The sequence below is a fragment of the Martes martes genome, assembly GCF_963455335.1.
Source record: "Martes martes genome assembly, chromosome: 7".
Classification (NCBI taxonomy): Eukaryota; Metazoa; Chordata; class Mammalia; order Carnivora; family Mustelidae; genus Martes; species Martes martes.
Window position 1 is genome coordinate 69,486,527 of NC_137894.1, and position 15,288 is coordinate 69,501,814.

The 15,288-nt window shown below is 39.2% G+C and overlaps 1 protein-coding gene across 1 annotated transcript in view; it reads left to right on the forward strand.

Moving 5' to 3' along the window:
- Nucleotides 1-1,402: 1,402 nt before the first annotated feature.
- Nucleotides 1,403-15,288, forward strand: part of SCG3 (secretogranin III) — a gene marked incomplete at both ends in the record, with an annotated part of 35,528 nt that continues 21,642 nt past the window's right edge. The window contains 8 exons of the mRNA XM_080807408.1: nucleotides 1,403-1,493; nucleotides 2,183-2,235; nucleotides 2,740-2,785; nucleotides 2,877-3,092; nucleotides 7,708-7,850; nucleotides 8,893-9,042; nucleotides 11,488-11,665; nucleotides 14,370-14,486. Coding sequence (XP_080663534.1) covers nucleotides 1,403-1,493; nucleotides 2,183-2,235; nucleotides 2,740-2,785; nucleotides 2,877-3,092; nucleotides 7,708-7,850; nucleotides 8,893-9,042; nucleotides 11,488-11,665; nucleotides 14,370-14,486 — 994 coding nt within the window. The remainder of the gene's footprint in view (nucleotides 1,494-2,182; nucleotides 2,236-2,739; nucleotides 2,786-2,876; nucleotides 3,093-7,707; nucleotides 7,851-8,892; nucleotides 9,043-11,487; nucleotides 11,666-14,369; nucleotides 14,487-15,288) is intronic.

Below are 15,288 nucleotides of genomic sequence, written 5' to 3' on the forward strand. Positions count from 1 at the left end.
TCCTTGAAAAGCAAGGGTGCAGAAATCAAAGGCCTGATTGTGCTGAATCCTTCTATTTGGTCATTATTCAGATGAGTTCCCAGAATGCCACAGTACGAAGGAAAGGCTCCAAGCTCTGTTTAAAAATCAGAATCTGAAGAGCTTACTCAGCATCCTGCTGACATTACTGTTGCTTGTTTTCGTTATTTAAAAGTCTTTTGATAACTCCTTTTATGCAATAGTGTTAGACTTTGGGGAATATTCTCAGAATGTGGGAAGCACCTCCTGACCTAGTTAGGATCCCTTCTCTTCCAAGACTTCTGGAACAGCCAGACCCTTAGGCATAATTGAATCCTGGGGAAGAATTTTACGGAAATGCAGGTTTGTTTGTTTGTTTGTTTGTTTTGTGGTGCTGGTGGTGCTGAAGAGGGAGCTTTCCCCTTAGTGGGGAAGGGGGAGTTTTACAATGAAACTGGCCCTTGATGCTTACTTATCCCAGACTGATGAGGACATCGATGCTTGGGGGAACAGGTAGTAATTTTTTTAGTTCTGCTTCAGCATCTAGGAGAGTGAGAATGTGTAGCGGCAATATATGTGAAAGAATATTCCTTGAATTTCCCAATTCAAAAGACTGCATAGAATTAAGACAGAAATAAGAGCACTGAGGGACGAAGGACATTTTGTATGTCCAAATCACAAAGGCATGGCTTTTCTAAGGATGTAAGTATTATATCTACGTTTTGGTTAAAGGGGGTGGAGTGGAAAGAAGGGATTCTGGAACAGATATCCCAGAACTATCCCAAGACAGAAACCTTCATACAAGGTTATCTAGCTCTCCTTGGCAGGTGCAAGGGCAGGGAAGGCATTTGGTCCTTGAGGTAACATTTGGTTGGGACGTTACGACAATGACGTCCAAGTTTATAGCAATCCAGGTGACCCTGAGCGCAGGAGCACCCGAAAGACTGCGGCACGGAAAATACGCTAGCCTGCCGGTCGCCCCTCCCCCCTTGCATTCTCGGGGGATTGGAGTAGCATTGGAGTCGCTGACGCCATCCCTTACCGCCTCTGGCTCTCAGAGAGCATGCGCTTCCTTCCTCTCACTTCCTCTCAAGGAGAGAGAGAGAGAGTAAGGCTACGCCCTAGCCGACCCGGGGCCGGCTTCGCGTCACAGGAACTTCAGCACCCACGGGGCGGACAGCGCTCTCCCCCACCTGAGGACCCGACTCCCGAGCGCCGGGAGCCTTTCTAATCCCTTTACTGAGTAGCGGCGCGGAGCTCCCCCGGCCGCTGGGTCCTTGCCACTCTTCCTCCCCTCACCCGCCCTCCCAGCTCTTCCTGTTTTTACTCCTCCTTTTCATTCATAACAAAAGCCACAGCTCTGGGAATCCTGCGCCAGGCTGTTTCTGAAGCCAAGCGTGGAAGAATGGGGTTCCTTTGGACCGGCACTTGGATTCTGGTGTTGGTGCTCCAAAGCAGCCCAATTCAAGCTTTTCCCAAGCCGGGAGGCAGTCAAGGTACGTGGGCACTTTTCTTCCCACCTCTCTTTTATTTCGCCGCGAAGAGGTAAAGCTTGGCATAATCCCGGGAACTGTAAATCACCTTGCCTCTTTGCTATCAGTTCGTATCCGTGCATATTGATAGAGAAATCAGTCCGAATTCAGAGACAAGAAGACAGATGCCACCCCCCCCACACACACAATTTTTGAGTGATAGAGTAATAACATGGGTTGTTTTTAAATATCTTATTTTGAAACTGGGTGAGGGGGTGGTTTTTTCCGCCTTAAAAAGTGACATTTTTTCCCCCTAGTTGTCTTACAACTAGGATATTTTATTCATAATGTGTGCAGCATATGATAAAAGAGCTTTTAATGTACCAGTAATGCCAATCCAAATTATGCTTTATCTAGCTGGAAACAGCTGGTAAGAGAAGTGTTAGAACTAAATGTTAGACTTCTGGGCAGAAAAATAAAAGTGTAATTCCATTAACTCAGGAAGTGCACCAAGATAATAAGCAAGGCAACGCTGATAATCATTGTTACTGTATAATCTTGATTATCTTTGTTAATACATATTTTTGTTCACAGGCATCCAAAAACATTTCTCCTAATATTTGTTTTTCTTTTTTGGAGATTTTATGTAGTAAGATACATATTGTATCTTTCCACTGTACAATAAAATTTATATTTGTGTTTGGTTATTCTAGAAAAACCCCTACATAATAGAGAATTAAGTGCAGAAAGACCTTTGAATGAACAGGTAGGTCAAAAGTAAAATTATAAATGCTATTTCATTTTATTTTACTTATTATATTTAATGTAATTAAGCTGTGACATTTTAGCCATTTTGAATTCACAAACTTCAGGAACTTAATAATAAATTGGCAGAAATTAAGATGGAACATATGTTTTGGGAAATTGTACATCTTAACAGTTACATACATAGAATTCTGTATAATACATAGAACTGACTGTATAATAACCCAGTAAATCCAGTATCACATCCACTCTATTTTAAGACTGCTTAACTTATCAGATCTATCTTTCACCAATATTACAGGAGCAGGGAATTAATATTTGCAGACCATCTGCCCTTTCTTTATCTCATTTAATCCTCATGGCAATGCTTTGAAATAGAAATTATTATCTACATTTTACAAATAAGAAAATGAAATCCCACAGAGATTAAATTATTTAGCTGTCATATTTGGTAAATGCTGGAGCAATGATTTAAAACCAGGTCTATCTCCAATTTACTTCCCAGATTGCTGAAGCAGAAGCAGACAAGATTAAAAAAACATACCCTCCAGGTAAAAAGAAATTATGATGTAATTTAAATAATGTAGGTTATGAAAATCTTAACTAAAATGGATGTGTTGGGCTTGGGGGCTTTTCTTCCAGAAAACAAGCCAGGTGAAAGCAATTATTCCTTTGTTGATAACTTCAACCTGCTAAAGGCAATAACAGAAAAGGAAAAAACTGAGAAAGAAAGACAATCCATTAGAAGCTCCCCATATGATAATAAATTAAATGTGGAAGACGCTGATTCAACCAAGAATCGAAGACTGATTGATGATTATGATTCTACTAAGAGTGGGCTGAATCATAAATTTCAAGGTAAATGAGGAAATAAAACTTTTGATTCCTATTTTCTCTAACTTGGAGTCTCCCCATTGTGGGTTAAGAGAAAGTCCTATGTTTTAAAAATAGCCTCTTTATATTCATAGTCCTTTATTAGTTAGGATCAAAATTAAGGCAAAGCCCAAATTTTTGTGTGAGGCCTCAGCTTCACAGAAGCCCAAATTTTATTTTCTCATTTTAAGGTTCCTTTACTGATTCTTTGAAAACAATTTAACTCTGCTGTCTATATCTTATGCAGTTGAATTCATTTTAACATTTCAATTTACTTTAACTATTAGTACAAAGAAAATATCATAATTCTCAAATAATTACATCAATAAAATGCTCGTTACAAAAGCTGAAATAGCCATTTCTTTCTTTTCAGAGGTCTTTTCCTAGTCATATCTTTCTCCCTAGTCATTCTAACCTTTCCATGGCCCTAATTATCATCTATAGCCTGATGTCTCATAACACTAGCCCACACTTCTCCTTCTCTGAAATATGTATATATTACCTATATATACAATAGTTTTGTTCTCTATCCTCCATCACCGCCATCCTTGTCCAAACTCTAATCATGTCTCACTTGAACTACAGCAAAATCTTCTAATGGATCTTCCAGCATCCACTCTGCCCTTCTCTAACTCAGAGCAGCCAGAGTGATCTTTTCAACACACAAGTACAATCTTGCCACTCTTGCATAAAACCCGTTAGTAGATTCTTATTTGTGTTGGGATAAAAACCCAAATCCTTAATGTGGCTTCCATAGTCCTGGAAGGACAGATTCCTGTGTTCATCCAGCACATATGATCTGATAGAAACCTGTTCTTTCGTTCATGACACTTCATGTAATTTGTAATTTTATACTCCTAAGTGTGACTACCTATGATTTATGTCTTTCTTAACTAAACTGGAAATGTCACTAGAACAGAAACATTGTATATCCAGTGTCTAAATCCTTATGAATTCACTGCATGAATAGGTGAATAAAGGAATGAGTGAGCAAATAAAATAATACTCCAGGGAATAAATGAACTATTGTATCTGAGCATGGAGGAGGAGAGTGTGTTTTCTGAGCTGAGGAGCACTGCTTAAAAGTGACTACAAATTTTCTTTAATATTCTTATTTTGCTCCATGGCCACAAGAGAATTATCCTGGCTATCTCTGCCAGAAAACAACTACCAGTTAAATATTACTTTCATTGGATATCACAGCCTGAGGAAAATTCAGAAGTGTGTTCTATATGAACGGGATAGGGGAGATGGTTTATATTTTGAAACATTTCGTATTGTATACTACTCACAGAAATGTGTTTCTCTTGAATTCTACTTTTTAACCTGAAATATTTGGACTAGAAATAAATAGGTACTGGGTATAGCTGCATACAAAATGGAAAATTTTATAGTTTAAATTACTTTGATTGAACAGACCGTTTAATTTCATAAAATTTAAAAAAATAGTCTAATGTTTGTTTGACTACCTTTTTTTTTTTTTTTGGTCAAACTTGTTGTATGTGCAGACAGAGTTATAGATCTGTTTGTGTCTGACCACTAATTTGAGTAACTTATTTTTAAATTGTTTAACGTTTTATTACCATCCCAAATGGGTTCAGAACTCTCAAGTCCTACCCCTGATAGGTCTAGATTTACCCTAGGAGTCATTTCAAGTCCATTTGAGACTACAGAGGAGACTTTTGGAGATAATGGTCTATGAGTGAATTACTGTTCTCCTCTTAGACCTTGGAAATCCTGGAACCAGCTGGGTTTGTGACGACCAAGTTAACTGGAACCTCAGAGGCATGCAGACTTACATCCCAAAAGGAGTAAAAAAGTGAGGGAGCAAAACTTCTGCAGGATACTTTTACACATTTATGAAACCTCCAGATGGGCTTGTAGGGCCCATCGGGTGTCCTTTTCTATGTTTGCCACAGGATATGTGATTCAGGATTTTTCCAAGTTTCTTTTATGAAGTAGTGCTTTGGGGTTCCTGTGTGCATTCACCAAACAAATATTCATTGAGCAATTACTATGTTTCAGACTATGAGCTAGACAAAAAGCTCTGTGTAGTTAGGTATCATGCTTAAACTTTTTATCAATCTGTTTCCAGTTCTGGCCCATATGAAGACTTTAATAAAAATATGTGTTGGACAAATGAATGTCAGGTGCCGTACATAGATGCCAAGTGTTCAAAAAATAGCAGGGCAGATGAAGACTTGGAAGACGGTCCTTTTACATCCACTTAGAATGTTGTAGCTGCTTAAAAAAAGTTATGGATGTTGAATTCATGTTTGGTTTCCCTCTGAGGGTATATGTAGGAGGGTAAAATATGCTTTCATGAGCAGTAGAGAAGTCACTCTGAGTAATTCTCTCCATTTTAGAGAAGCCAGGTAAAATCAGTGAAGGTAAGGAGCAATGCCCAAGTGGTCAACGATTAACACCATCTAGCAAAGGTCTGCTAGGGAAGTCTGAGCTCCTGGCTCAAGAGCAGGCAGCAGTGCAGCAGAGCAGAGAGGCTGTTTCTACCGAGAATTGCTTATGTTTTCCCTGTTATGAAGTAAATGAACTGAAAAACAGTCATCTCAGTTATTTTCCAGCTCCAGCAGGCAACCAGTGCTCTTCCTTTTTTTCAGATCCTGAGGGATTAAGTGGGAAGGGAAATAAATTTTTCCACCTCTGCATAGACCTTGGGTAGTTTCTGCTCCACATGTTCCCGAGAGTCTGTCTTGCAACCCACAAATGGAAGAATCAGACCTAAATAACAATGAGTCTCTGCTCCTGAAAAACGTGGATGAAGAACCCAATTTTCAGTCAGTCAGGAGGGAAATCGGTTGTATGGTTTTTTTCTTAGGGTGTTTTCTGTTTATTAGTCACTCTGATACACAGGGGCTCCCAGGGCTCATAGCTAATGGCTTGGTCGACAGCTCAGCAATAATATACTGTCAGGAAGCTTCTGGTCCTCCATGTATAATCATTCTATTCAGTTTCCTAAGCTTTTCTTCAAACAATAAGAAAATGTTCTGCCCAAGACGGCATATCCCTTCAGCTGTATGGACTCTGAAAGGAAGGTTGGGAGAGAAATTTCTTGTTTGAATCCTCAAAGTCATGGAAGAAAAAGGACAGAATAAAAATAGAAATATGAGGCTCTTCTTTCTTTGAGTAAATATGATCAGAATTATTTAGGCAGAATTTGACCAGAGATTCAATTTCCATTTTCTCTAGAATATAATCACAGTTGGTACAAATCTACTACATATAATACTTTTTTAGCTTTCACATGATGCTGCATACCAGCTTTCATAGAATACTTTGCAATTTAAGAGGTACATTTACATCTTATTCTATCTAAGCTTCATAATAAGCCCATGAAACAGATAATCCTATGATCACCCTTTACAGTGGTCCAAGGATATATAGATAACAAGTGGTATGGTGGGCTAAAATTCTGATCGTCCAATCCATCTAGAGGTGACAGGAAGAGTTAAGTGGCTTGTAAACTTGCACATACTAATATATTGCTCGATGTGCTCTAGGTTAGAAAAGATCAGCTGTTTCCTGAGAGTTGTCTTGGACATGTTGCTGTGTTTCCTTGCCACCAACACGACTGCCTTTCCCTCAGGATGGGCTCTTGTTCTCTTGTTTCCTCTGAAGTAGTGCTGCCAAATGTATTCCCAGGAAAGCCAAGGACACATATTTGCAAGCATCTCTGCAGAGATTTACATAGATTTACATATTGCTTTGCCCAAATCTGTTGTCTCATTTTAAAAGTTTAAATATCAGACACATAAAATAAGTTCCCTGTTCTCTAGAGAAAGGGACTTATCACATTAAGCTATCTTCCGTAAAGGAGTTCAAACACACGTTCATTTAGAAGTAAATATTTATCCCAGATAAATCATCAAATCTTCAGCACACCTCTCTGATTCCGAGTGTGAGGCAGGTTCCCTCACCCTCAGGCCAGGAACTTGCCAGTGGAAGAAATACACGTGCAGATATTACCAGTCTATTCTTTGTATGGAAATGGAATATCAAATTACATAGTATATAGAAGGATGTTTTGGACAATATGGCATACTACATAAATATGGCCCACTGTAAAATTTAAAAATACAACCTTGTTTGTATTATTAGTGAGAATAAAAAATGGAGAGGCTTTTTGTGTTGTCTTCAGATCATCTTTTCACTTAAAATCACATAAGAAGCTTTCAGAATTTCCATTGCCACCTTAGCATCTCACCTTGAAGTAAAATTTTATTTCTAACCAAGGGCTTATGTGGACCAAACAACACCATAAATGCATTCCAATCATACCTGAGTGTACAAGAGCAAGGTACAGATTGTAAATGTAATACAATCCATGAAATAGGCCTTTCAGGGACGCCTGGGTGGCTCAGTGGGTTAAAGCCTCTGCCTTTGGCTCAGGTCATGATCTCAGGGTCCTGGGATCGAGCCCCGCATCAGGCTCTCTGCTCTGCAGGGAGCCTGCTTCCTCCTCTCTCTCTGCCTGCCTCTCTGCCTAGTTGTGATTTCTCTCTGTCAAATAAATAAAATATTAAAAAAAAAAAGAAATAGGCCTTTGATAACTATGATGTGGAATTGTGATTACGCCCTCTAGATGATCCAGATGGCCTTCATCAACTAGATGGAACTCCCTTAACTGCTGAAGACATCGTCCAGAAAATTGCTACCAGGATTTATGAGGAAAATGACAGAGGAGTATTTGATAAGATTGTTTCTAAACTGCTGAATCTTGGCCTCGTAAGTCCTGCATGTGAATAAACCCATTTCTTAGTACAGTTTGGAATTTGCTAAGAAGCCAAGCTACGTGGTCCAAGTTGTAGCCGAATGTCTCTAATATCTCTACTTTATATTAAGCACGATGGGTTGTGAGGACAAATAAGACAACAATCTTCTAGGAACTTGTAGTCTACCAGAGGAACTACACAAATATACACATGCCCACCAAGCAAGCTGCATCAGAACCGTAAAAGCAGTCCAGCATGCCAGAGGATGGGTTATATGCAGTTGGGCAATAAGGAAGAGCTTCAGAGAAGGAGGTGTTTGAAGTCAGCTTAAAAGGATGGTTAGGATTTAATGAACAGCAGTAAAAGATATGTGAGTTGTGATAAGAGACTAACAGGAGCAAAGACAAGCAACATTTGGGAAACTCTAAGCAATTTAATTAGGTCATCACTCAGCCTGACTCCCAGACCTTGTACAGCTCTGTCAGGCCATAGCAGGGGGCTAAATTTGTCTGTTTCAGAGGCTGCCATGACCTGCAGCTGAGGGTTGAGAAAAAACGCTTGAGGGGCACCTGGGTGGCTCCGATGTTTGAGCGTCTGCCTTTGGCTCAGGTCATGATCCCAGGGTTCTGGGTTCAAGTCCCATGTTGGGTTCCCAGCCCAGCAAGGAACCTGCTTCACCCTCTCGCCCTCTGCACCCTCTGCTCGTGCTCTCTCTCACTATCTCAGTTAAATTTATAAAATCTTTTAAAAAGAGAGAGAGAGAAAGAAAAAAAAAAAAAACAAACCCTCAAGGTGTTTCTCAAAATAAACGTTCCATGGATTCCCAAAGACAGGCCTGATTATTTGTACAGCCCAAAGGCACTGTTTCCCAGGAGGGCTGGGGCAGTCACTAGAATGGCCAACAACTAATAGAGGCATAAACAAAGGTTATCTAGAAAGAGGGACCACAAGATTCTCTCATCTACTAAAAAATGTATTTAACCAGAGTTTAGTCTAGATTTTTTAATCACAAGTATGAGCATAGCAGTTATATATGTTTTCACTCTTTATAACAGATCACAGAAAGCCAGGCACACACACTAGAAGATGAAGTAGCAGAGGTTTTACAGAAATTGATCTCAAAGGAAGCCAACACTTATGAGGAGGAACCCAATAAACCAACAAGCGTGACTGAAAGTCAGGCTGGAAAAATACCAGAGAAAGTGGTATGTATATGTGACTTCATATGCATGTTATGAATGTGTGCATATGCATGTGCATGGATGTGCATCTGTGTGTACTTGTATTTGTATGTAATTAATACAACCTGTATATAATTAATATCTTACTTGATGCCAAAGAAGATTTGGGATATGTGACACGTTGAACCCACTTAAAATATATACTCATGAAATACCAGTAAGTTAAAAGATATAAACCAACTCTCAGTTGAAAATGAAGATACGGGTTATATTATATTACACAGTAAAGGTTACATCTTATACTCCACAGTACATTAACCCATAATGTTAGGTGGAAATGTCATAACCATTCCACATAGCAACTGCTTGTATAATGTCAGTGGACTGGAACCAAATATTTCACAGCTCTTTCGGTATACAACTTCTGTTCACAGAATGTCATCATCTGCCTCCAGAGCCCAAAAAAAGAAACTCGGGTTGATTTGGTCCTCTGCCACACCAGCCTGTGTTCCCAGAGCTAGTTCCCTGACGCTGCCTCTCTGCCTTTCCACCTGTTCCTTCCTCTTTGCATTGGTTCAGAGGCCTGCAACCATCCTTTCTTTGGGCTGGTCATTCCCCCTTCCTTCCCCTTCCCAGCTCTATGCCCCTTCATTTTTTCTTTGGCATCGCCACGCTACTAAAATCTTCCTCCCACTTTGAATTCTCTATAAAACTCTAGACGGAGCTGACCACAGAGGGATATAAGAAAATATCAAACTCTTCACCTCTCCTTTACTTCTCCACCAGAGCACCCAGACCCCATGGCTCCTCATCCCCTCCAATGCTGTATCCCAAATACAAGGAAAAAGAGTATATAGGCCTATCGTCCTGTTTTAGAGGAGGCTAGAAAACAGAAACTGGGTCTGGGGTTTTCTTTTACTGGATAGCATAACAGCTCCCTTTTGGTCTCCCTATTTCCCATCTCCACCAGCTTCCATTTTTTTAAAACAGATTTTAAAGATCTACCTATAACATTCTTGATTTATCAAAGAATCTAAGACATTCACTCAAGCTAACCATCTGAACTGAAAGTGACACAACTACTGTATTTTCCTGATCTTTCACTCCCATTTTGTACTCCTTATTCACCCATCTCTAAAACATCCATATGCTTGACCTGTTCACTGTCATCTAAATGCATTAATGCAAATGAAATATTCACTCAGTACATATTTATTGAGGTACCAATTATGAACCAAACACTGGGGATGTAATGCTCATTTAAAAAGATAGATCCTTGCTCTCATGAAGCTTAAGGTCTAATGGAAAAAGTAGATGGTTTTCTTCAAATAGTCACCTATTTTAACTACAACTGCCTTAAGTGCTTTGGGGAGAGAAACATGGTTCTATGAGACCTTGTTAAAAAGGAACCTGTACTGGACTTGGGCTCAGGGAAGTGACTTAAGCCAAAACTGAAGGCTGAATGGGAGTTAACTTGTGGATATGAGAGGTAGAATGTAGTGAAGAATGTGGAGTATCCAAGTAGCTGCTACAAGGGCAAGGTGGCTGACAAACAGAGAGAACAATGAGAGATGAGCCTGGGGATGTGGACCCAGGGCAGACCAGGTAAGGCTGTGGATTCTGATCTTTATTGTAGGACCATTGGGAAAACACTGGATGATTTTAAGCAAAGGAGTTACATGATCATATTTTTAAAACGGTAACTCTGGCTACAACACGGAAAATGCAGTGTTGGGAATAGATTAGAAGTAGTTGATGTATCAGTTAGAAGGTAAGAGATGAAAGTATCTGGACTAGAGCCAGGTAATGGAGAAAAAGAGAAATGTACAAATTTGGGATAGATTTTGAAAGTAGGGCTAACAAGGCTACTGATGGATTAGATGAAGGAAATGAAGAGGAAGAGACAAGAAAGGCTCTTAAATTTCTGTCTAGTCCAGTGAATGGACAATGGATCATTAACTAAGATGCAGAACACTGGAAATGGATCAGGTCTGGGAGAAAGAGTCCCATGAACCTTTCCAGATAGCCCTTAAAAGTTCACTGAGCAGTTCCCATGGTGTGACTGTTCTGATGGCATTGGATATTCTGACAGGCTTTCCTGTATCCTGTCGTCAAGTCTATGACTTCAAAGCTCCCCTCCTTGGTAAAAGACATTTTTATGAGGAGACACTCATGAGAACTGACAGAAGGGGAACTTGGCCAAGTAGGAACCTAGAAATTCCCTGTCTGTTCTCCAGGAGCAGGAGCCAGGGTCCTCGGGTGAAGCATATGTCTCTTAGCCCCAATGACCTTTCCATGTGGCTAGATGCCCACATGCCTGTAAAAGGGTTTGATCCTGCAGGAGCTTGCAAAGGAGGAGGTATTTCTACACTTCACATTCAGGGACACCAAAGAGGAAAGAATCAAGATGGAGAGTAAGTAGTTCTAACAAAATGTTTATTTTTTATTGATCCCCCCCCCCCAATGAAGACTCCAATGGCAACAATTCAAGATGGTTTTACTAATGGACAAAATGATGAAACAGTGTCTAATACCTTAACTTTGACAAATGGCTTGGAAAGGAGAACTAAGATCTACAATGAAGACAACTTTGAGGAACTCCAATATTTCCCAAACTTCTATGCACTACTGAAAAGTATTGATTCAGGTAAACACTGTGTTTTCTGACCATGTGGAATAGAAACAGTAATTCCAGGAAATGTATGGGTGGGGTTTTTTCTTCCTTTTTTCAGTTTCTAAATGCAGTCTTCTATGACATATATTATGGCCTCAGGGAAAAGAGTTCACATCAATTTTTTCAAAAGAAGAATACTAGTTATGAAAATATTTAGGAAAGGGTAATCCGGAAAGGTGGAGTTTCTGGATAATTCAATCTTCTTGTTAACAGAGGGTTCACTTATTTGTTCAAAAAACAGTCACTGGGGGTGCCTGGGTGGCTCAGTGGGTTAAAGCCTCTGCCTTCAGCTCAGGTCATGATCTCAAGGTCCTGGGATCGAGCCCCGCACAGGGCTCTCTGCTCGGCAGCGAGCCTGCTTCCCTTCCTTTCTCCCTCTCTGCCTGCCTGTCTGCCTACTTGTGATCTCTATCTGATAAATAAAATCTTAAAAAAAAAAAAAAAAAAAAACAGTCACTGGACATGTGCGGTGTTCAGGACGCTGAGGTAAGTAAGCCCGGTGCAGATGAGGAGAGAAATCAATGTCACTGCCTGACTTGCTCAGCTTCAAATCTTATTGCAAATCTTTTTTTTTTTTTTCTAAAGGCTGTATTCATTTTCCTCTCTTGGTGGGAACAGTGTGTATAACATAATTTAATCCTTTTAAAAATAATTCAGATTTTTGCTTTTTAGACATTTCAGTTTCAGTCTTGAAATGAGATCAAATGAACTTAACATTGGACCACAGCAGGTCAGGAGCTCAAAACACACTTGGCAAATGATTTGTTTTTTTAAAAACAAAGTCCTCAATGTGTCTTTTCTCTTACATGTACATCAGAATAGGTTAGCTGAAGATTTCAATTCGTGTTTAGTTTTGATTAATCTTCAAGGAAGATAATAATGAGCAAATTTTCTGTTGTTATTATTGTCCAGACAGGTGCTCTGCACTGCTTTATGGCTTTTCCTCTCTCTGTTCAAAGATTCAGCCCTGGATTGAACATTTGTAATAAATATTTCCCCAAGAAGTGACCTTAGAGTGAGCTTTCATTTCTGGAGAACATCCATTGTCCTTCAATTCCAGACATTGGCCAGATGGCACCAGCCCCTCTGCTGGTGCCTACAGGGCTGGTACATCTTGAGGGTCCATTCTCAGCCATCTTGCCCCATTGGATGGCAAATGCCCAGCTCAGAACCTTTGTCATCTTGGTGAGTCACTTCTTGTCAGGGAAGAACATTAGCATGACACCAGATAACTTTACAGATGTGACCTTGAACAAACAGTGTGATAGCTGAAGTTATTTACCATTGCTTTTCCAGGATCTCTTCCCCATTTCCTCTCTCACACTTCTTCTCTCCCAACTTTGGAACTTTTATGGTATTTGAAAGATTCCACTGCATGGAATGTTTTATTTTACTTATCTTTCAATTTCCTTGACCCCCACCCATTCTTAATTTCCTTTTTTTTAATATAGAATTTTAATTTAAATCCTTACACTAAGGTCTTTGACAATACCCATCTTTTTCACCCAAAGTCTGAACCAACTGAGAAATAATAAAATGAATAGAAAGCCAAAATATTTCTGATAACTGATAAAGTCTGGGTTGTAAGGGTTGTAGAATGCAGCTTAGTGTGAGATCCAACAATAGGCCTGCTCACACCCTGTCCTCAGTCTAGTTCTTAGAATAGCCAATAACAAGGATCGTTGGATTCTACAGAGCAGATACTTGTCTCAGATCTCTGCCTCCCACTGTTCCAGGGGAGGAAAAAGAAGAAAGATTCTAAATCCCTATCAGTCAAGAAATGAAGACTATTGGCCATTGCCTACCAACCCCATCTGTAGGAAGGATGAAAAGATGGTGGGGGAAAGGCCAGGAGTATTTAGAAGAGAGCCTTCGTGGCAGCCAAGAGAATAGAGAAAATGGACTCTCCTCTAGCACCTTTCTTCAAAAACAGAAATAAATAATTTTTTTTAAATTTTAGAATTTATATATATATAATGACTATGGAATTATCAGCTATTGTCTTCCATCAATATGCAGAACAGTATGTCAAATTATGAAGAGTTTCCAAGAAAGTGGTTACCTACAGGCAAGAGGAGTTGGGGGGGCGGGTAGGAAGAAAATGTTATTTTCACTACTATTTACTTCTGTACTGTCAGAATATTTTTACTACATGCATATATTCTTTCAAGTAAAATAAAGTTTAGAAAACAATATATACTACTATTAATATTAAAAGATCAACCCTACATTATAAAAAATAAAGATACATGTGTGTTTTTATTTTCAAATATTATTTGACTAATGAAAACAGGTCATTCTTGCCCTCAAAAACATACAGCCTGAATAAATAAAAATTGTTGGGTCACAAAATTTCTAACTTTGTTTTTGAGTTCCTATTGCCTCAGGTTGTAAACTGCCTCTTTATCATCTACTCTATTAATAAAGTATTTTAGATTAAAGTAAATCTTTTTGGAGAAGCTATAATTGATTGCCCATTTCTGGAAAAGTTCAGTATGCCTGCACATTATCCTGTATTCTGAATCAAATCTCAGCCTTTCTGTAAATTAAATATATGTGGTTTCAGCTGAAAGTGTAGGGAGAAATATTTCAATAAGATGCCTATTTCATAAATTGACACTGAAAGAGGAAGCTATACTCCACTAGTTTTTTTTAATTATTTTGTTCTTTTATATAGAAAAAGAGGCAAAAGAGAAAGAAACACTGATTACTATCATGAAGACATTGATTGACTTTGTGAAGATGATGGTGAAGTATGGCACAATATCTCCAGAAGAAGGTGTTTCCTATCTTGGTGAGAGTCTTATCTGTTTTGTTTTCACTGTAACAGCCTTCATTGTCCAAAGTGAATTAGGGATGTAGCAATAATTACTTCACAAACCTGATCATTTATACCAAAATAGCCTGAAACATCTGAGTAACTGGAATTGACCAGCTTGATAATGCATAGGAATAAAATTAACCAGAAAATTTCAACTCTTTATAGATATGGCTTGAGTGCAAACATTTCACATTTATTACATTTTGTCTTATTAACATTTTCCAAATATCTCCATGGAGACAATTTTATTAAAATTCAACCCCTCCTTTTGTTTTTTTCAATTGTGTTTGCATGGTCAGGACTAAAAGGGTTGATTTTAAGCAGTGAGGTCTGCGTGTGGTAGGAAGGAAAGAGACCAGGACTGAGCTGCAGAAGTGATGCCCCCTGGTCTGGCTCTGCCAAATACCAGCTTGGTCCCATGGGATGTCCCAAGCACTCACCTTGCTTGACCTTAATTTCTGCATCTGTAAAATAAAGGACTGTGTGATCAGTGATAGGGTTGGCAAACTACAGCCATGGAACCAAATCTGACCCATTGCCTATTTTTGTATAGCACACAAGCTAAGAATTGCTTTTATACTTTCAAATGGTTGGAAAAAAATGCAAAGAAGAATCGTATTTTGTGACACAAGAAAAGTATATACAATTCACGTGGCAGTGCCCATACATGAGGCTTTATTGGCACATAATGAAAAAGGAGGCACACTCGTTTGTTTCCACGCTGTCTCTAGCCCCTTCTGTGCCACAATGGCAAAGTTGAGTCATTCCAACACAG